This window comes from Lupinus angustifolius, chromosome LG02 (genome assembly GCF_001865875.1).
Source record: "Lupinus angustifolius cultivar Tanjil chromosome LG02, LupAngTanjil_v1.0, whole genome shotgun sequence".
Classification (NCBI taxonomy): Eukaryota; Viridiplantae; Streptophyta; class Magnoliopsida; order Fabales; family Fabaceae; genus Lupinus; species Lupinus angustifolius.
Genome location: NC_032010.1, coordinates 1,391,490 through 1,412,601, shown reverse-complemented (window position 1 = coordinate 1,412,601; position 21,112 = coordinate 1,391,490). Strand labels below are relative to the sequence as shown.

At 36.1% G+C, this 21,112-nt stretch overlaps 1 protein-coding gene across 10 annotated transcripts; it reads right to left on the bottom strand.

Moving 5' to 3' along the window:
* LOC109330976 lies at positions 315 to 20,070 on the bottom strand. Of its 10 annotated transcripts, XM_019565261.1 has the most exons (11): positions 19,758 to 20,070; positions 7,354 to 7,650; positions 7,157 to 7,261; positions 6,640 to 6,845; positions 6,252 to 6,445; positions 5,957 to 6,065; positions 5,508 to 5,818; positions 3,110 to 3,511; positions 2,540 to 2,618; positions 936 to 2,459; positions 315 to 674 (listed from the first exon to the last, which is right to left on the bottom strand). In XM_019565261.1, the coding sequence occupies exons 2-11, from the start codon at positions 7,413 to 7,415 to the stop codon at positions 583 to 585; spliced, it is 3,084 nt and encodes a 1,027-aa protein (XP_019420806.1). In that variant the 5' UTR covers positions 7,416 to 7,650; positions 19,758 to 20,070; the 3' UTR covers positions 315 to 582. The 10 variants fall into 10 exon arrangements, with proteins under 10 accessions (XP_019420806.1, XP_019420821.1, XP_019420835.1 ...); XM_019565276.1 differs by lacking the exons at positions 5,957 to 6,065; positions 6,252 to 6,445; positions 6,640 to 6,845; positions 7,157 to 7,261; positions 7,354 to 7,650 and adding exons at positions 17,592 to 17,703; positions 18,447 to 18,640; positions 18,802 to 19,004; positions 19,295 to 19,399 and having other exon boundaries at positions 19,498 to 20,070; XM_019565290.1 differs by lacking the exons at positions 7,157 to 7,261; positions 7,354 to 7,650 and adding an exon at positions 19,295 to 19,399 and having other exon boundaries at positions 6,640 to 6,842; positions 19,498 to 20,070.

Below are 21,112 nucleotides of genomic sequence, written 5' to 3'. Positions count from 1 at the left end.
GAATGAATAAGAGAATAACAAAGGGTTAGAGTTAAAAGCGGATTACAATGACATGATCTTCCATGGACAAGGCCTATCTGACTCAACTTATTGATGTGCAATTCTTTGGATTATGTATCCTAAGGGTTTGTTTCAGAGTTTAATTTTGGAGAGAACAGAGGGGAAAATAAAGGCTTGAGAATAATCTCACAAGTGTATTTCATGGCTCCTAAGTTTTCCCTTCCTTCCCCTCCAAAATCCAACTATCAAACAAACCCTAAAATGACACTCTAAATAAAGCTTTAGATTTGTTCAAGATTTTGAAAATGGATCCATGTAAAAAAGTTACAAAATTGAAACTAAGATTGGAACATTTGAGTGGCGCATCACGAGACAATATACAATCATAAACCCTAAACTCAAAACCCATATCTTGAGAGAACTCTGACTTTGTTAAAACAAGGCAGATAAAAACTAATAAGGTTCCCATAATTGTAAAAGTATCACATCAAAAACATCTTTCATGCAGGAGTTGCGGACCAGTACAACAGTTAATGAATAAAATGTGCAAATATATTAAGAACAGTGAGACGCTGTCTATACCTAAATCCCAGGTCTAGCTCTTGACCTGAGTTCCATCTCGAAAAGCCTCTGAAGCATTTCCGAATCATTTCTTCCACTAGCAACATCAGATGCTAAAAAAATTGCAATCAAGTATAAATCAGGAATTGATAATATTCCAGGAGGGAAAAAATGATGAAAATTGAGTTGTTTTTCAAAATAATAAAATAACAGATCTAAACCTATAATTTTGAGAGCATGTTATTATGTGTCAATTATCATCAAATGTCATTTGATAACTTTCCCTAATTCATTACCATCTAAATAACTGAAGGGAGCAATATGTTGCACATTTAAGTTAGCTACAATAAAAAAGACATCAAAAATTGTTTTACCTTGGAGTGGCATCCCAGACACACCGAAAGGAGACTGATGGTGACCACTAAATGGGAAGCTTTGCATTGGATTGCTGGGCTGAACTGGAGGAGGCACACCCCCCGGGAATCCTCTGAATAAATGAGGTGGAGGAAGATTCCCTTGCATATGCATCTGTTGTAACATAGAATGATGAGCAGGAGGATCAAACCCGGTTCGAGCATTACTTGGTTGATCGAAAGGAGGAAGTTTCATATTTCCAGGAAAGTGATAATTTGTTAGAGATTCATGATGAACCATGCCATCAGGAGTCTTGAGTTTCATAAATGGACTCATATGAGGAGGATGGGATTGAGAATCCAGTTGATTGAACATTGGACCCATGTGGTTCAACTGAGGGGGCTGGAGACGTGACGATCGATGGACATTAAGATTCTGATATGGAATACCTGGTTCCCTCATATCATAAGGACTACGAGAATATGCTAGACCTTCTTGATTTCCCATAAAAGGACGTTCAACTCTGAATGCAGGGTTCAGGGCCGCCCGCTTTCCAGTAATGTCAATTGGTATGTCTTGGGACAAATCAGTTTTACCTGAGTTTCCAGCAAACAAAAAGTTTTGGAGAGGATCACCAACTGCGGTCAAGCTATCTTCCTCGGGAAAGTGAATATCATTGGGCCCATTGATACCACTAGCCTTGATGAATTTACTTTGAAGTTGCAATGAATTAACATCTCCCTGAGGGTCACCAAAACCTAACCACTGATGTGTTCTTTCTGATGGCAGGATCGCACTTCCATGTCTGTTCAGTGCATGTTTGCCTGCATGAGGGAGGCCATTGTCTGAGGCTGGGAAAAGAGACATAATTGAATCTGAAACATCAGCTCCTGCAGATTCAACTGAACCCCTTTGAACAGAAAGCGGTGCTCCAACTGATTGCAGCTCCTTCATAAAAGCTGTGCCAAAAAGTGTTTCTAGAGTCAGTTGCTTGGATGATTTGGAAACATCTGCACTTGCTTCTCCTGGATCATCATGTATGTTTGCAATAGCGGCTCCTTCAGTGTTACATACCATATCAGGAAAATGAACATCTGGAATAGAGGATTGTTCCGTATCTTTATGGCAAGTTCCTTTCTGTAACAAAGAAAGGAGTTGTTGGGATGCATGATTATCACTATTTGAATTTGATTGCTCGGTATTTGTGTAAGAATCTTTGCCCTGCATGGGTTGCTGAAGGGATAAACCATTTTCCTTAACTTGTGACAGAATTGATTGTTCTAGATCTTCACATGTAAGAACTGCCGGTACAAGCTCGGGTATATTACTCTTGTACAATTGCTCAGGGTTATTATCAATAGCAGTATGTGCTACAGTCGATGTGAAATGCTCATATGGAGGCTCGGCATTTTGGAAAAGAGAAGCAGGTGCAACATGCTGAGTTTTCTCTAGATCAGAAACCTGCAACCCGCCTTTTTCACCACCAACAATCAGTGAGAGCAAGTCACTTGGCCTATGTGTGAAGTCATCCAATGGCTTCTTCTCTGTGGAAAGGACATAATTTTAGTCAGTATAACTTGAAGAGCCTACAAACATTAAGCACTAAAACATCTTTATCAAATACCTTCTTCAACAAACCAATGAGCAAACTTAGAAGATTGGAAGGCATGTGGACTCCTTGTCTCACCTGCTTTATCATCATGCTGCAATTAATGCAAGAGCATAAATAGTTAAATAAATAGTAACAATAAATATAGAAATAAAAAACATCCAGATTGCAATATCCTAAGAAGAAGAAAAAACCTAACCCTTATACATAAATGAATATGGAGGCTTGGACAAAATCCAAAGACCAGCCACTATCTCAATTATTTCACTGAAACAATAAACACAATCCTTCTGAATTTCTAGACACTACTGACAGGGAATTCTAACTAGAGATTATTGAGATAATTAGAAGACTCTGTGATTAATATTAAATATATGACTATCAAATCATATCATGTATGTGATTAGGATTAAATATATGAGTATCAAATTATTAAATGTATTTATCTTTCTGATTTTATTTCCCTAAAATTAAAGGATTCATGTATGGACTCTTCTACTATAAATAGAAAAGGTTGAGTGCATACAAATCACTCAAGCAATTTACATTAATAACATCCCTTTTAAGTCTTGTTTCCACACTTACCTCAACAAAACTACTTGTGCTGCCACTTTTTAATGACAGGGCATTGACAAAAAGCTTTTCTAGCATAGCGTGAGAATCACCCTGAATGGAGCCACCTATGACCTCGGTCCCTTTTACTTCAGCACTAAGTTGAAAAAATTCACCAGTATCTGATGCTACCAAGGTTTCTGAAAGAGCAGATCGCTTCCTCAACTGATCACTGTTTCCAATGTTAATACCTTGAATATCCAAAGCTGATGATATATTCAACATATCCTCTTTCTCGTTCTTAATAGGTACATTTAAACTTGTAATTCGATGATTCGGTCGATCATCATCTGCTTGCTTGGTTGATAATTTCCCTTCATTATTTTCAGAAAATATATGGTTACCTCTAGTAACGCCGGGCTCAGGTTGTCCAACCTAAGTAAGAACCAGAACATTCGAGAATGTATTAAAGGATAGCCCAGCAGAACAGCATATATATCAGGATCAAAACATATTAGATCATACTCCAACTATCAGTGTTAAAGTAAGCAAAAGAAGTAGAGGTCACCAGATGTCCAGATGCTAAGCCGGATTATTGGCAACACTGTAAGGTTTCCAATGTAAAGTTATTAAAAATCCAACAACAAAGATTTTTCATTTAAAACCATGTTCTTAATCTCGATGGAGGGGAAAATATGCAATTGAAGAAATAATGCAGTAAAATACTACCATAACCTGCACATCATGTTTTGGCATCCATTAAGTAAGGAAAAAGCGAAGTCATAATCTCATTAATTACAGTTGAGATTTTAAAAATAAACAACTTTATGATTAGATATTAACAATTCAATAGTGCACAATTTCATAAATTAAATCACTCTCTCCTACCATTATCTCTTAGGTGATGTTGAAAGTGACAATCAGACTCCACATTTTTTTTCCATAGAAAAGGAAATATCATTAGAAAAGAAGAGAAGATTTCAAAGAAAGTGGATAACAAATGCTCCCACAAAAGAAATATAAACACCTAAAACCGAAGAAACTACGACATGCAACAAAGCATGTCAATCTTTCTGCATATAAACATCACCAGAAGACCGAAAAATCCAGGGTTAAAAAGGAATCATTGAAGATTCTAGAGCCAAAACCTCAGGACTTAGTAAAGTGAAATTGATGCAAATACATAAGGAAGATCAAAGACTCTCTATAGATCCCATACAACCTATTCCTAGTAGATATTGTCATAGAACAATGCGGGGGGGAGAGGATGAGCCCCAGATTCCGATTATGAGCCACACATCATACTATATACACATATTAGGTGACAGAGTGGTTCAAGGTCTGTGCTTCTAGAGCAAGTTATTAGTGTTAATCTTATTAAGAATAGTACAGACAAAATCACAAAAGCTTTGAGGGAGCTTTGGATTTCTAGATAGGCTTATCTAGGAGAAATCTATAAGTACTCGGAGAGTGGGTCAATAACTGAAAATAAGATTCACAAGAGAAAACACCCGATGAATGAAGAGTCTAAGTTCCTAGTCAGAACAGAAGAAAGATGAAAAGAATGAAGGAAAATCATAATTGACTCTAAGTCACTAACCTCGCTATCATGCAGTTTTTGAAAAATGAAGTTCCAACAAAAGAAACCTGAGAAAGAAACTTAAAAACAGGGACATTATGCAAAGAAGATAGGCAAAAGTCTGGGAAAAGCCATGGGAAAAGGAACATAACAAACCCAAATATCTTCCTACGAAAACCAGTCTTTTATTTTTCTTTAAAAGAAATCACATAAGCAGTAAAATTACAGTTCACGACCACAAAACATGTTAATCTGTTGCTTTCTCCTTTAGTTGGTGGTTGGTCTATAAAACTCTGACATCCCCTGAACTTATTTCTCAATATTAGAAGTGAAACCAACATTCAAACAATATAACTTTCTGAAATCAATTTGATGCACTATAAAAAATTCCAGTGTTGAAGAGACTGGCATGCAGCCACTGCTTTCAGCACTGACATAACTTAACAGCCTCACTCTAAAAGAATCATTTGGAACAAAAGCCCTCCAGAACTAGAATAGTAATTGTAGACACATATTTCAAACAGTTTAATGCCAGCAGAGAAGTTATGGAGAAATAAACTATAAAATTTTCAATGTGACTCCCATCTCAAAACATCACAAATCAAATAAGAACATACACCTATTATCATATCATCATATGTCTGTACAGTGACAACAAAAATTCCCTCTGCAAAGACATATCCAACATTAATATAGGATTATAACCACAATTTCAATTGAGAAATAAAAGTAAGTTAGTAATTTGGTGATACATCAAAGAACTTGTGTTTGAGCTCAACATATGGATAAGCCATCATCTAAAAGAAACTAAACTATAAAGCAGTCAGAAATTAAAAAACATCAACCACCTACCTCTGTTGAACGATTGTTAGTTGATGTTTTAACACCAGAGTTTCTTTCAACCAGTGTGCTTGCAAAACCAGGGGGTACAAGTAGCCTTGACGTTGAAACAATGTGTGCAAGAGAAAATTTCTCAGAATCATCGCTTAAAGCAGATGAAACCACAGGAGGCTCCGCTAACTCATTGCTTCGCTTAACTAGCCTGTCATCATTGTCGTCTAGCAGTGAAGTAATGTCAAAAACATCTTTATTCTTGTCCGGGTTTAAATTCTGCTTTTCTTGGAAAGCTTTCTGCTGTTCCTTCCTCATCAACTCGAAAGAAGCTGGCAAGAAATTGTGAACCATTTGATTTGAATTTGTTAAGCATAAACTAACCATGGATCTAAGTAGTGAAGTAAACAGAACTTCGTAAAACCGAGAAAAAGCCCCTATGACAGTATCTGTTAGAAAACAGTAGTTACCTCTTCTTTTCCTTTCCTCTTCTGCCTTGTCCTTATCTGCACACTCTGCTGAAGAACCAAATGTTTCATCGTTTAAATTGTCACGAGTATCCCTACGCGAGTGAGGTGCCTGGAAAATATCAGAAACCAAAAAATGCACAAGAGATATAAGTTAAAGTTACTTATGAGTTCAATCCTTTCAGTGTCTTCATCCTAGCAATTAAAAATAATTCTTGAGAGTTAAGACTCTTCGAAGATGATAAATACTGCAATTTAGCCAACATATAGCTTCTGAGAAAAAACTGCTAGATTTAACCTTATAAGGGCCTGATCGCTGATAGGTTTCATTAGCCCGATTTAGCTGGTAATTACCAGTAGCTCTAAACTTCGGACCAGACAGCTCATGTGCAAACCCAGAGGGCCTTGGAGAAGAGCCACTACCTAGAAGTCCATCGTGCCCAGGACCTTGCCAAGGCCTATGAGACTGGTTGCTCAAACGTTTTCCAGAATCTGCAATTTGATATTAGAAATAAATAAATTAATATAAACTTGACTTCAGAGTAACTTCTAGTTCAACGCTCATCAACATGACATAGATAGAGAGAATCATCCCATATCAGCCATAATGGTTGAATTCATAAAGCAAGTTATAGATTTTTCTACAAAAAAGAAAATGAGCAATCTCATCAATCAAGTCTAAACACCTGATTCTCGTTCAGACTGAGAGTCACTGTCTTTATCAGACCGTCCAGAAGAACGACTATCCCATTTTCCATGGGTCCCCCGCAAAAAGCTATTTGTATCCCCTCTGGTGGGAGGGGATGAACTGTACTCATTTTGTCGGAAACTATGCGTTGATAAAACACCAGTACTTCTATGTCGATCCACGAGAGCATCTTTAAATTCACTGCTATTGAAAGAGGAAATGATTAAGAAACAAAAGCAATGCACAGCATCACATTGGAAGAGTGGCAATTCAGGAAAAACAATGCAAGACAATGAGCAGGTAAAATGCAGCAAGGTTCTAAGTTGTGGTTATGCTTTGTTAACTCTAATTACGGACAACTGTAGAAGATGGCTAATGCACTTGCAGAGACTGCCATAACCACACTATTGTGATCGCAATTGTGGGTGCAAACTGCAACTTAGAACCTGTCCCTGCCATTATTTATTTCCAGGAAAAAATACAAACCATGCCACATCACATATATCATATTTCACCTTAGAAGTGATCGATCAAAATTACTGGGCAATTCTTTGCAGCTATCCAACTCACTCAATGATAATAAGAATTCTCTTGTGTATGAGAATTCTAACCTCCTATTCCTAAAACAGCACAACATAATTGTCAAACATACATCATATCCGATCAAAGGTAGTAAAAATGAAACAAAGGAGATCAAAGATAAAAAGGTTACTTCTCTAGTTCATGGCTAGTTCGTTGATCCAACAATTTTCGATCTTCATTTTCTAAGCTCATTTTGTATGGTTGACAGAGAAATTGCAATCACTAAAGTTGATGAATAATTCCAAGCATCAACCTTAAAGAGAACAACTTAATAAAACTATATCCTAGTAAATGCTCTCAATCACGCAAAACCAAACCCAGTAAAGTACACAGAAATTCAAACTACCACATTCCAGAGCCTATAGATACACCATTACCACCAATTTCACCCACTGAAATTATTAAACTACCAAAATTTCCAATCAACCTAAATCCCTTTTAGGAAGAAAATAACCAATACACATAACCTAAATCTCGTTCCTACTTCAATGTTACCGCAAATCAGAATCCAAGCCTCGCGAGATAACGGGTTAGAAATCAATTTATTACAAGAAATTCATCTCCATCAACAGAATCTTAGGGGTTTTGTGTCTAACCTAAAAGGAGTTCCAAAGATTTCGAAAATAGGGTTTTTGGTTCATACAGTTGAAATAAATGGATCGAAAATAGGAGCGAGAAAGAGAAATTCAATTAAAAAAGTGATTCATTTTTGGGGAATTTTGGCGTGATCGATAGAGGGAAGGAGAGAAATGAAGAACAGAAGAGAAGAGATTTGAAGAGAGAGGTTTCATTTCAACGATTACTCCACACGCGCTTGTATTGTCCGTGAGTTAAACGCTCCCTCGTGCTTCCCTAGAGTTTGCAAAATGGATGAAATGAAAAACTTTCATTTTAGTATGGTTTTGATTTTCATTTTTAGGATAGTTTAATATTAGACTCTTCAATCGAACTATAATCACTTTTTCTCCTTATCACCTCTCTTACCCATGTCAAAGAAAACCGAACTTAGGGCTATCCACCCAAATCTAATAAAAAAAAATTGATTAATTAAATTCGAGTTTTACTCGGGTTCAATTTTCGATTTCGAGTTTGATAGAATTAAGACCATACCCAAAACTCGCACTGAAATAATGTAATTCAATTTGCAATTTTAAGTTTTGTCATGTGTCCATTTCCTTAACTTCTAATTTTATATTAATTGTGGCAATTCCGTATTTACCACTAAACTCATGGCTACCACCTACAAATTCCTGAACAACTTTTTTTTTAAATTATTTTTAGAACAATTACTCTTTCTTTTCACTAAAGTCCTGGCTTGACCAACGGGCGTTAATTCAAGTGGTACATGCTTGATTCCCCTTAAGCAAGGTCTCGGGTTCGAGTCTTGTAGATGAAAAAATGTCTGCTGGGAAAGTTAATCTCACATACCTGTGGATGTTACCGGCTCAGACAATATTATCTCCAGTACGAGGATACTCGTGGGAAACCAAAAAGAAAGTCCTGGCTTGGAGCCACCACTTATACTGTATCAATTTTGCACCCCAAACCAACTCTTAATTCCTCTACAGTTTTTCTTTATATTGTATAGTAATCCACTCATTATAGCACTATAGCAGCCCCTCTCTTACATGCTTTTGATCATTCTTTATGTTTGCCATTTTTGTTCTGATCCATAAAGGTACCATTTTACTATTTCATTTATTGAATGGAAAAATGTCACTCATTTTTTGGAACTCTTGTATGCAATACACAATTTTAGTTCCCAGAAGTCATAAATCCGGTGCACAACTTTTCTCCCATGGAACTCATACTTCCAGACCAAGATTTTGGTACCACTTTTGTCCCACTAGAACTCTACTTTAAGCCCACAATTTTAAAGTATTTCATAGACAAGATTACCATACAGAAAGTTTAGAGAAAAAAGGTTGGTTAGAGTATCGTGGCTCGAGGTACGATATCCTCTATGAAAAAACAGACTACTCTCGTGATAACGTAAAAAGTTACACCAAAAATGTAATATACCACTGTAAGGTAAATTATCCTTCAAACCATCTTTCCTGCGCTTATAAAAAAACTATCTTTCATGCAGGAGTTGTAGATCAGTACAACAGTTCATGAATACAATGTACTATATACATCAGTAACTGAGACACTTTGTATACCTAAAATCCGGGGCTAGCGCGTAACCTGAGTTCCATCTCAAGAAGCTTCTGAAGCGTTTCTGGATGATTTCTTCCGCGGACAACATCAGGCACTAACAAAATGGCCAACAAGTATAAATCAGGATTTGATAATAAGTTAAAAGGAGGAAAATGAAAATAAAAAACTTAGCTGTTTTTTGCAATACAATAAGGCATGCTATGTTCCAAATAGCTTTACTAAATTACAAGTATTAGATGACCGTGAATATTGTCACTCAAAGCTAGAAGCAGTTAGATGAGCACATCAATCAGAGACTAACACATATATAGTGGGTCAGTTTATATGTGCAAGTGCATGTGTATGTGTGTAGGTAGAGTATAAGCAAGTATGTAAGCCAGGAAATGCGAATGCACATGCTCGGATAAACTGTTTAGTCATCGAGGCTGATGAGATAAGTGTAAGCCAGAAAATCATCAACCAATAATATGATTTATATAATAAAAGTGGGGCGTCATGATTTGCGAATAACTAACTATGTAAACATAAGTCATGCAATCTTTGGCTAGAAGAGCAAAATACAATGCTATGGTCAATCGAATTACGATCAATCTATCTAGTAAGTCTCGATTACAACCATCAAAATTGTGAACTTCCATATCATCCACAAATGAATTGCACGGGAAATGGAATAGATCTAAACGGTGTTTGGGAGCATGTGCAACAAACTTTAGCTGTAGAAAGTTTATTTGCATCACACTATTCTGTGTCAATAATCATCAAGGGTCATTGGAAAACAATCCCTAATTCAATACAATCAAAATATCTGAAGGGGTCGAAATATATTGCACACTAAAGTTAGCTACAATAATTATTAAAAAAACATCAAATACTGTTACCTTGGAGTGGCATGCCAGGGCCATCAAAAGGAGACTGTCGACTCAATGGGAAGCGTTGCATTGGGTTTGGTTCCTGTATAAAACTAGTTATCGGATTGCTGGGATGAGCTGGTGGAGGTACGCCCCTTGGGAATCCTCTGAGTAAACGAGGTGGAGGAAGATTCCCTTGCATATGCATCTGCTGTAACATAGAATGATGACCAGGAGGATCAAACCCAGTTAAAGCATTACTTGGTTGATCAAAAGGAGGACGATGCATATTTCCATGAAATTGATGATTCGGTGGAGATTCACGATGAACCATGCCCTCAGGAGTCATGAATTTCATAAAAGGATTAACATGAGCATGAGAATTCAGTTGATTGAACATTGGATCCGTGTGGTTCAACTGAGGGGGCTGGAGATGAGAGGATCGTTGGACATTAAGATTCTGATATGGAATACCTGATTCCCTCATATCATAAGGACTACGAGAGTATGCTAGACCTTGATTTCCCATAACAGGTTGTTCAACTCTGAATGCAGGGTTCAGCGCCGCCTGCTTTCCAGTAATGTCAACTGGTATGTCTTGGGACAAATCGGTTTTAGCTGAATTGCCAGCAAACAAAAAGTTTTGGAGAGGACCACCAACTGCAGTCAAGCTATCTTCCTCAGGAAAGTGAATATCATCAGGGCCATTGATACCACTAGCCTTGACAAATTTACTTTGAAGTTGCAGTGAATTAACATCTCCCTGTGGGTCATCAAAACCTAACCGCTGATGAGTTCTTTCTGATGGCAGGATACCGCTTACATGTCTGTTCAGTGTATGTTTGCCTATCCCAGAAGTCATAAATCCGGTGCACAACTTTTCTCCCATGGAACTCATACTTCCAGACCAAGATTTTGGTACCACTTTTGTCCCACTAGAACTCTACTTTAAGCCCACAATTTTAAAGTATTTCATAGACAAGATTACCATACAGAAAGTTTAGAGAAAAAAGGTTGGTTAGAGTATCGTGGCTCGAGGTACGATATCCTCTATGAAAAAACAGACTACTCTCGTGATAACGTAAAAAGTTACACCAAAAATGTAATATACCACTGTAAGGTAAATTATCCTTCAAACCATCTTTCCTGCGCTTATAAAAAAACTATCTTTCATGCAGGAGTTGTAGATCAGTACAACAGTTCATGAATACAATGTACTATATACATCAGTAACTGAGACACTTTGTATACCTAAAATCCGGGGCTAGCGCGTAACCTGAGTTCCATCTCAAGAAGCTTCTGAAGCGTTTCTGGATGATTTCTTCCGCGGACAACATCAGGCACTAACAAAATGGCCAACAAGTATAAATCAGGATTTGATAATAAGTTAAAAGGAGGAAAATGAAAATAAAAAACTTAGCTGTTTTTTGCAATACAATAAGGCATGCTATGTTCCAAATAGCTTTACTAAATTACAAGTATTAGATGACCGTGAATATTGTCACTCAAAGCTAGAAGCAGTTAGATGAGCACATCAATCAGAGACTAACACATATATAGTGGGTCAGTTTATATGTGCAAGTGCATGTGTATGTGTGTAGGTAGAGTATAAGCAAGTATGTAAGCCAGGAAATGCGAATGCACATGCTCGGATAAACTGTTTAGTCATCGAGGCTGATGAGATAAGTGTAAGCCAGAAAATCATCAACCAATAATATGATTTATATAATAAAAGTGGGGCGTCATGATTTGCGAATAACTAACTATGTAAACATAAGTCATGCAATCTTTGGCTAGAAGAGCAAAATACAATGCTATGGTCAATCGAATTACGATCAATCTATCTAGTAAGTCTCGATTACAACCATCAAAATTGTGAACTTCCATATCATCCACAAATGAATTGCACGGGAAATGGAATAGATCTAAACGGTGTTTGGGAGCATGTGCAACAAACTTTAGCTGTAGAAAGTTTATTTGCATCACACTATTCTGTGTCAATAATCATCAAGGGTCATTGGAAAACAATCCCTAATTCAATACAATCAAAATATCTGAAGGGGTCGAAATATATTGCACACTAAAGTTAGCTACAATAATTATTAAAAAAACATCAAATACTGTTACCTTGGAGTGGCATGCCAGGGCCATCAAAAGGAGACTGTCGACTCAATGGGAAGCGTTGCATTGGGTTTGGTTCCTGTATAAAACTAGTTATCGGATTGCTGGGATGAGCTGGTGGAGGTACGCCCCTTGGGAATCCTCTGAGTAAACGAGGTGGAGGAAGATTCCCTTGCATATGCATCTGCTGTAACATAGAATGATGACCAGGAGGATCAAACCCAGTTAAAGCATTACTTGGTTGATCAAAAGGAGGACGATGCATATTTCCATGAAATTGATGATTCGGTGGAGATTCACGATGAACCATGCCCTCAGGAGTCATGAATTTCATAAAAGGATTAACATGAGCATGAGAATTCAGTTGATTGAACATTGGATCCGTGTGGTTCAACTGAGGGGGCTGGAGATGAGAGGATCGTTGGACATTAAGATTCTGATATGGAATACCTGATTCCCTCATATCATAAGGACTACGAGAGTATGCTAGACCTTGATTTCCCATAACAGGTTGTTCAACTCTGAATGCAGGGTTCAGCGCCGCCTGCTTTCCAGTAATGTCAACTGGTATGTCTTGGGACAAATCGGTTTTAGCTGAATTGCCAGCAAACAAAAAGTTTTGGAGAGGACCACCAACTGCAGTCAAGCTATCTTCCTCAGGAAAGTGAATATCATCAGGGCCATTGATACCACTAGCCTTGACAAATTTACTTTGAAGTTGCAGTGAATTAACATCTCCCTGTGGGTCATCAAAACCTAACCGCTGATGAGTTCTTTCTGATGGCAGGATACCGCTTACATGTCTGTTCAGTGTATGTTTGCCTACATGAGGGAGGCCATTGTCTGAGGCTGGGAAAAGAGACATAATTGAATCTGAAACATCAGCTCCTGCAGATTCAACTGAACCCCTTTGAACTGAAAGGGGTGCTCCAACTGATTGCAGCTCCTTCATAAAAGAGGAGCCAAAAAGTGTTTCTAGAGTCAATTGTTTCGATGAATTGGAAACATCTGCATTTGCCTCTCCTGGATCATCATGTATGTTCGCAATAGCGGCTCCTTCAGTGTTGCATACCCTGGCAGAAAAACCTACATCTAGAATAGAAGATTGTTCTATATCTTTATGGCAGTTTCCTTGCTGTAACAAAGAAAGGAGTTGTTGGGATGCATGATTATCACGATTTGAATTTGCCTGCTCAGTCTTTGTGTAAGAATTGTTGTCTTCCATGGATTCCTGAAGGGATAAACCATTTTCATTAACTTGTGAAAGAATTGATTGTTCTAGATCTTCACATGTAAGAACTGCCGGTACAAGCTCAGGTTTATGACTCTTGTACAATTGCTCAGAATTATCAATGAGGTTATGTGCTACATTTGATGTCAAATGCTCATATAAAGGTTCAGCATTTTGGAAAGGAGAAACAGGTGCAACGTGCCGGGATTTCTCCAGATCAGAATCCAGCCCACCTTTTTCACCACCAACAATCAGTGAGAGCAAGTCGTTTGGCCTATGTGTGAAGTCGTCCAATGGCTTCTTCTCTGCATGAAGGACATATTAAATCAGAGTAAAACTTGAAGTGCATACAAGAATTAAGCAGTAAAGTATCTTTTTATGTACCTTCTTCAACAAACCAATGAGCAAACTTAGAAGACTGGTGGAAGGCATTTGGACTCCGTGTCTCGTCAGCTATATCATCATGCTGCAATCACAGCAAGGGATAAACAGTCAAATAATTAGTAACAATATAGAACAGAATCAGGAACTAAAAAAACCGAACCCTTATTCGTGCATAAATGAACTACCTATTGAGGCTTAGAGAAAATCCAAAGACCAACCAATAACTCAATTATTTCATTGATGCATTACACACACATCTGAATTTTTAGACACTCTGAGAAGAAATTTTAACTATTTCCACGATTACCTCAATAACACCAGTTGTCTTGCCACTTTTTAATGATAGAGCATTGACTAAAACCTTGTTTAGTATAGAGTGAGAATCATCCTGATTGAAGCCTCCTATGGCCTCTGTTCTTTTTACTTCAGCATGAAGTTGAATAAATTCACTGGTGCGTGATGTTTCCAAGGTTTCTGAAAGAGCAGATTGCTTCCTCAATTGATCACTGTTTCCAATGTTAATATCTTGAATATCAACCGCTGGTGATATAATCAATATATTCTCGTTCTTAGTCAGAACATTTAAGCCTGTGTTTCGGTGATGCAGTTGGTCATCATCTGCTCGCTTGATTGATGATTTTCTTTCGTTGTTTACAGAAAATATACGGGTACCACTGGTAACCCCAGGCTCAAGCTGTCCAACCTAAGTAAGCACCAGAAGATTCAAAAATGTATTAAAGCATAGCCAGACAGAACAGCATATATCTCACGATCAAAAGATATTAGAGCTCAATTCAATTATTAGTGTTAAAGTAACCCACCAAGCAAAAGAACTAGAAGTCATCAGGCATCCTCAAACTATGTTGAATAGTTTGCAAGACGGTATGGTTTTTGAAGTTAAATTATGAAAAATACAAGAAAAATTATCATAGGTTTTTTCATTTAAAACCACGTTCTCAATATATGATCTTTTGATCTAAATGGAGAGAAGAATATGCAATGTAAGATAATGCAGTAAAATACTACCATAACCTGCACATCATGTTTGGGATTAAGATAGAAAAAGCAAATTCCTAATCACATTACAGTAGACATTGTAAATACAGCATTTCACTTCTACAAACTTTAAACGGTGACACTGGAAGTCTGGAACTTGATACTCCCTCCATTCCATATCTCTTGATGTTTTAACCTTTTTATGTTATTCCGATGTTTTAGAAACCCAATATACATTTATAGTTTACTTTCCAACTATACCCTTATTTATTATTCGTTGTTTTCATCCCTATTTCTTCATTTCTTTTAATTTAGTTCCGATATACATCAAATGAGTTTATTTTAGTCAAATTGTATCAAATTTTTACATCATTTAATGATTTCTTAAATTGTGTGCATAACCTTAAACATCAAAGATATAGAACGGAGGAAGTAATTAGATATTAAACATTTGGCAAAACTGTTATTTTGGTCCCTTAATTATTTTTCTCAATTTGGTCCTAGGACTTCTTTCTCACTTCAGTCCCTCAACTTTTCTTGTAATTATCATGTTAGACCCTCCACTAATTTTTTTGCAACATGTATCTTTCTTGTCTTGTCTTGTCACGTGTCTAAGTATGCCATGCATTTCTTTCTAGTCGTACCACGGTAGGAAAAAGTTGCACAAAGGGACAAACATGAGAGCAGAAACAAAGTTGAGAAAAAAAAGATAAGAGACCAAATTGAGAAAGACAATTAAGTTAAGGGAGACCAAAATAGCAGTTTTCCTGAACTTTTTAATAGTGCATTATTACATAAGTATCACTCTCCTACTAAATCTTTTTTCTATAGAAAAGGAAATATTATTAAAAAAGAAGTGAAGATTACACGGAAAGAGGATAATAAATCCTCAAACGTAAAACACATATAAAAAACTAAAATCTAAGAAACTAGGTCATGCAACAAAGCATGTCATTGTCTCGACATGTCCAACTAATAAATGGCACTAAAAGACCATATGAGCAGAATACCAAAGGAAAGCCAAAAGATTAACCCTATCCTTCTAGAGCAAAAACCTCTCAACTTAGACGAAATGATGCAGACACATAAGGAAGATCCGACACTCTCCAAAGATCCCATACAACCTATTCCAAAATGATAGTAATAGAACAATGCAGAGAGAGAGATGAGCACCAGATTTCAAATATGAGTTGCGCATTATACTTTATACAAATCAAGTGACAAAGTGGTGAGAGATCTACACTTCTGGAGAATGTCATTAGTGTTAATCTTCTTACGAATAAGTTAGTGCAGACAAGCTTTAAGGGAGCTTTGGATTTCTAGGACAGTGAGTCAAGAAATGAAAATAAGGTTTACAAGAGATAATCCCCGAGGAACGAAGAGTCAAAGTTGCTCAGTCAGGAACAAAAGAAAGATGAAAAGAATCAGGTAAAATCAGAAGAGATCTAACTCACTAACCTCTCTATCAAGCAGTTTTTTTTAAAGAAAAAAAAAAGAGGTTAAGAAAAATAACCTGGGAATGAAACTGACAAACATGGACATAATGCAAAGAAGATACATAAAAAGGTATTGGAAAAGCCTTGGTAAGAGTAAAGAACCAACCCAAATAACTACAAACATGTGGGAAGATATGAAACCAGCATTCAAACAGAATAAATTTCTTAAACCAATCTCTGTTCTACTGTGAAAAAAATCCCATCATTGGAGAGACTGGCATGCAGCTAGTACTTTGCTTTCAGCACTGACACAACTTTACAGCCCCACTCTAAAAGCATCATTTGGAACAAAATCTCTCCAGAACCAGAATACTAATACATATATTACGAACAGTTTAACGCCCGCAGAGCAGTTATGTAGAACTAAACTAAAATTTTCACCGTGACATCCATCTCAAAACATCACAAATCAAATAAGAAAATACACCTATTATCATATGACTGTACAGTAACAACTAAAATTCCATCTCCAAATTCATTTCGAACAATAATAAAAAAGATTATAACCACAATTGCAATTTAGAAATGAAACTAAGTTGCATGCTAATTTGATGATACCCCAAACAACTTGTATTTGAGATCAGCATATGAAAAGGCCATCATCTAAAAGAAACTAAACTACAAAGCACTCAGAAATAAGATACGAATAAAAAATTCAACCACTTACCTCTATTGCATGATTGTTAGTTGATGTTTTTACCCCGAAGTTTCTTTCCAACAGTGTGCTTGCGAAACCTGGGGGTACGAGTGGTCTTGATGTTGAAGCAATATGTGCAAGAGAAGATTTCTCAGAATCACCGCTTAAAGCAGATAAAATCACAGGAAGCTCCGTTGACTCATTGTTTCGCTTAACTAGTCTTTTATCATTGTCGTCTACCAACGAAGAAATATCAAAAGCATCTTTATTCTTGCCTTGGTTCAACTTCTGCTTTTCTTGGAAAGTTCTCTGATGTTCCTTTCTCATCAACTCAAAAGAAGCTGTTTTAAGAAAATTGTCAACCATTAAATTTGAATGTGTCAAGCATAAATTTAACCACGGATCTAAGTAAAGTAGTAAACAGGACATCATAAAACCATAAGACTGAGAAAAAAGCAGCCCCTGCCGCAACATCTGCTAGGAAAGAGTAGTTACTTCTTCGTTTCCTTTCCTCTTCTGCTCTGTCCTCATCTGCGCACTCTCCTGAAGAACCAAATGTTTCATCGTTATAATTGTCATGAGTAGTATCCCTACGCGAGCGAGGTGCCTGGAAAATATGTTAAAGTTACTTGTGAGTTCAATCCCTTCAATAATTTCATCATATTAATTAAAAATAATACTTGAGAGACTCTTTGAAGGTGATGAATACTACAATTTGTCCAAAATATAGCTGTCTGACATAAAAAAGCTAGGGGTCCTTTTGTTTCAGCCTAGAAAATAAGTGATTTTAGATGGTTTAAAATAAGTGATTTACTTTTTATAGATTTTGGTGTAAATTATAAGTTAATTGGATTTGGTTTAAAAGTAAAATAACCAATGTTATTGTGCTTCGTGTTTTGTATCATGTTTTATTAGGGAATAATACTTAAGTTAGTTTGTTAGCTTAGAGGTTAGCTTGCTAGTTAAGCTAACATGTTTGGAAAGTCAATTAGTGAAGCTAACAGAGTTAGTTAGTTTGCTAATGACGTTTCCTTATAGTTTAGCTATAAATAAAGCTAGACTCTCTTGTAAAGTTAGTTTCAATAAAAGATAACTTCAGTTTTCTCTCTCTCTCCTTTTTCTATTTCTCTCTCTAGGTAGTTACCTTTACATGTTATCTCTCTTCTACCCCAGCTAATTATAATTTAAAGCTACTCAAAGTAGATTATTAGATTCTAATTATTTTCAGATTCTGATTATGAAAACATCTTACCCAAACATGTTTCACTATCTTATAAGTGTTCTTTTTTTCAACAAAAAAAAGTGGTTTTGTTGAAAAATAAACTCAAACGAACATACTCTAGACCTAACCTTATAAGGGCCTGAATGCTGATAAGGTTCATTAGCCCGATTTAGCTGGTTATTGACATTAGCTCGAAACTTCGGATCAGAAAGCCCAGGTTCATACCCAGAGGGCCTTGGAAAAGAGCCACTGCCTAGAAGTCCATCATGCTCAGGACCTTGCCAAGACTTACGAGACTGGTTGCTCAAATGTTTTCCAGAATCTGCAATTTGATATTAAGAAAGAAAATCAATCAACATATCACATGACCTCAGATTAATGTCTGGTTCAGCATTCACCAACATGACATGGTTGTAATTCGTAAACAGGTTATAGATTGTTCTAGAGAAAAAATTAGCAATCTCATCAATCAAGTCTAAACACCTGATTCCCGTTCAGATTGAGAGTCACTGTCTTTATCAGATGGTCCAGAAGAACGAATGTCCCATTTTCCACGAGTCCCCCGCAAAAAGCTATTTGTATCCCCTCTGGTGGGAAGGGATGAACTGTACTCATTTCGTCTGAGACTATTTGTTGACAAACCACCAGTACTTCTGTGTCGATCTATGAGGGCATCTTCGAATTCACTGTTTTCAAAACAAGGAAATGTTTAAGAATCAAAATCAAAGCACAGCCTAATAATGGAAGAGTGGCATTTGAGGTGAAAAACAGAAGACGATGGGAAAGTGAAATGCGGCAATGTTCCAAATTGTGGTAGCGGTTATGTTGCATTTACTCCTAATTACAGCCGATTTTGGGAAAATGCAGTTACAAAGACTGTCAATATGGCTACCGACTGCAATTTAGAATCTTTCCCTGCATTCCTTATTTTAAGAAAAAATTACAAATGATTCCATATGGCAATAACATATTTCACCTTAGAAGTGATCGGTCAAAACCACTGGGCAACTCTTTGCATGTGTCCAATTCACTAAAAGATAATAAGAATTCTCTTGTATATGAGAATTTTATGTTCCTATTCCTAAAACACCACCACAAGACAATTGTCAAATATGTTAAACTGGTGAAAATTATTATAAAACATAAAACATATATAGATAACATGAATTAAAAAATTACTTGTGCCTTTCATGATTAGTTGGCTGATCCAACAAGTTTTGATCTTCATTTTCTAAGCTCATTTTGTCCGATTGACCGATAAGCTGCTAAATAGTACTAAGTATCTACCTTAAATAGCACAAGTATATTTCAGTGAATGTTCTTCATCTCCCACACCAAAACCCAGTAAAATACACAAGTAAAATCCCCAGAATCTGCAACAAAAAATTTCAAACTACCACAACCCAGAACCTATATATACACCAAAATTTTCAATCAACAAGGCCCAACAATGTAAACAGGCTCAAAATTCCATATTGCAGCAAAATAACCAAAACCCATAAGCTAAATTCTTTTCCTACTTCAATGTTACCGCATAAAGGGGTAGAATTCAATTTATAACAAGAACTTGATGAACTGGGTCAATTTATAACTTCAGTTCCGAGAACGGGGTAAACAAATGATAACTTGGGGTTTTGTGCCTAAGCTAAAAGGTGCTCTATTGAATACGAAATTAGGGTTTTTGGTTCCTGCAGATTAGTCAATTGGGTCAATGAAAAGATTGAGAAAGATAAATTCAGTTATCACATGTTCTCATTTGTGTCTCACTTGTACCAAGTCAATCACAAAGCTTTATTCATTTAAACAAAAATATAAAAACATAAATTAATATTTTAATATTATTTTGTGATATTTGATTGGTCTAGATAAAAAGATAGAAAAATTATGGGACAGATAATCATTCTCCGCATTTGAGTGGATATGATTCATTAGTTTTATTGACGTTTGATTTAGGAGATTATTTTTCATTTTTTGGGGTGAGATTTTAGTTCATAGAATTGGTATTTTGTAAGAGATTACCCAAGTTCATTTTTCATATGTTTGTATGTATATTTATAAATTTATTTACCCATCAGATTCCAAAGTAGGAGTTTAATTCTTATGACGACATTTACTAGGAGTGACAATTCGATAACATCCCGTGAAAGTTGGGCAATGTTGATGAAAGGTTGGAAATTGTGATGCCATAGATTTTTGTGGACGACCAAAGACTAAGAAAGTGGCAACAGAGGTGAACAATAGTGAGGTAGAGTTAAAATGATTGTAACTGAAGATTTTAATTATTTGCTTAAGAAATTTCATATGCAACTACAAAGAACGAATTGAATTATGTTTGTTAACTTATTTTTCATTTTGAAAAATCTTTTTTTTACACATAATGATGAATATAAAAACAGTTTGATAAAAATGTTTATTTCAAAAGGAAAATAAACAATAAATATTTTAAACATCAACCCCTCAAGTTCGAATCTTCATCCAAGCAATTAAATATGCACAATTTCTCTATGAAGATTGATTGTTTGTAACCTCCCTATATATAATACAATCTAATGTAATATAATGAAGGTTTTGATGTAATTTGTTCACTAAATAAGGCTATAATAATTATAGATCAACTCTATTTCATTTTAACACATTTAGTGTTTTTATCTCCAAACTCCTCAATATAGTTTTTCTTTTTTTGGCCATCACATCAATAATTTTTATTTTTTCTCTACAAATTTCACATCGTTAATTGTTTTTTTCTCCAAGAGGGCCATACTTTTTATTTTGCACAAAGCCTATAAAACATTTC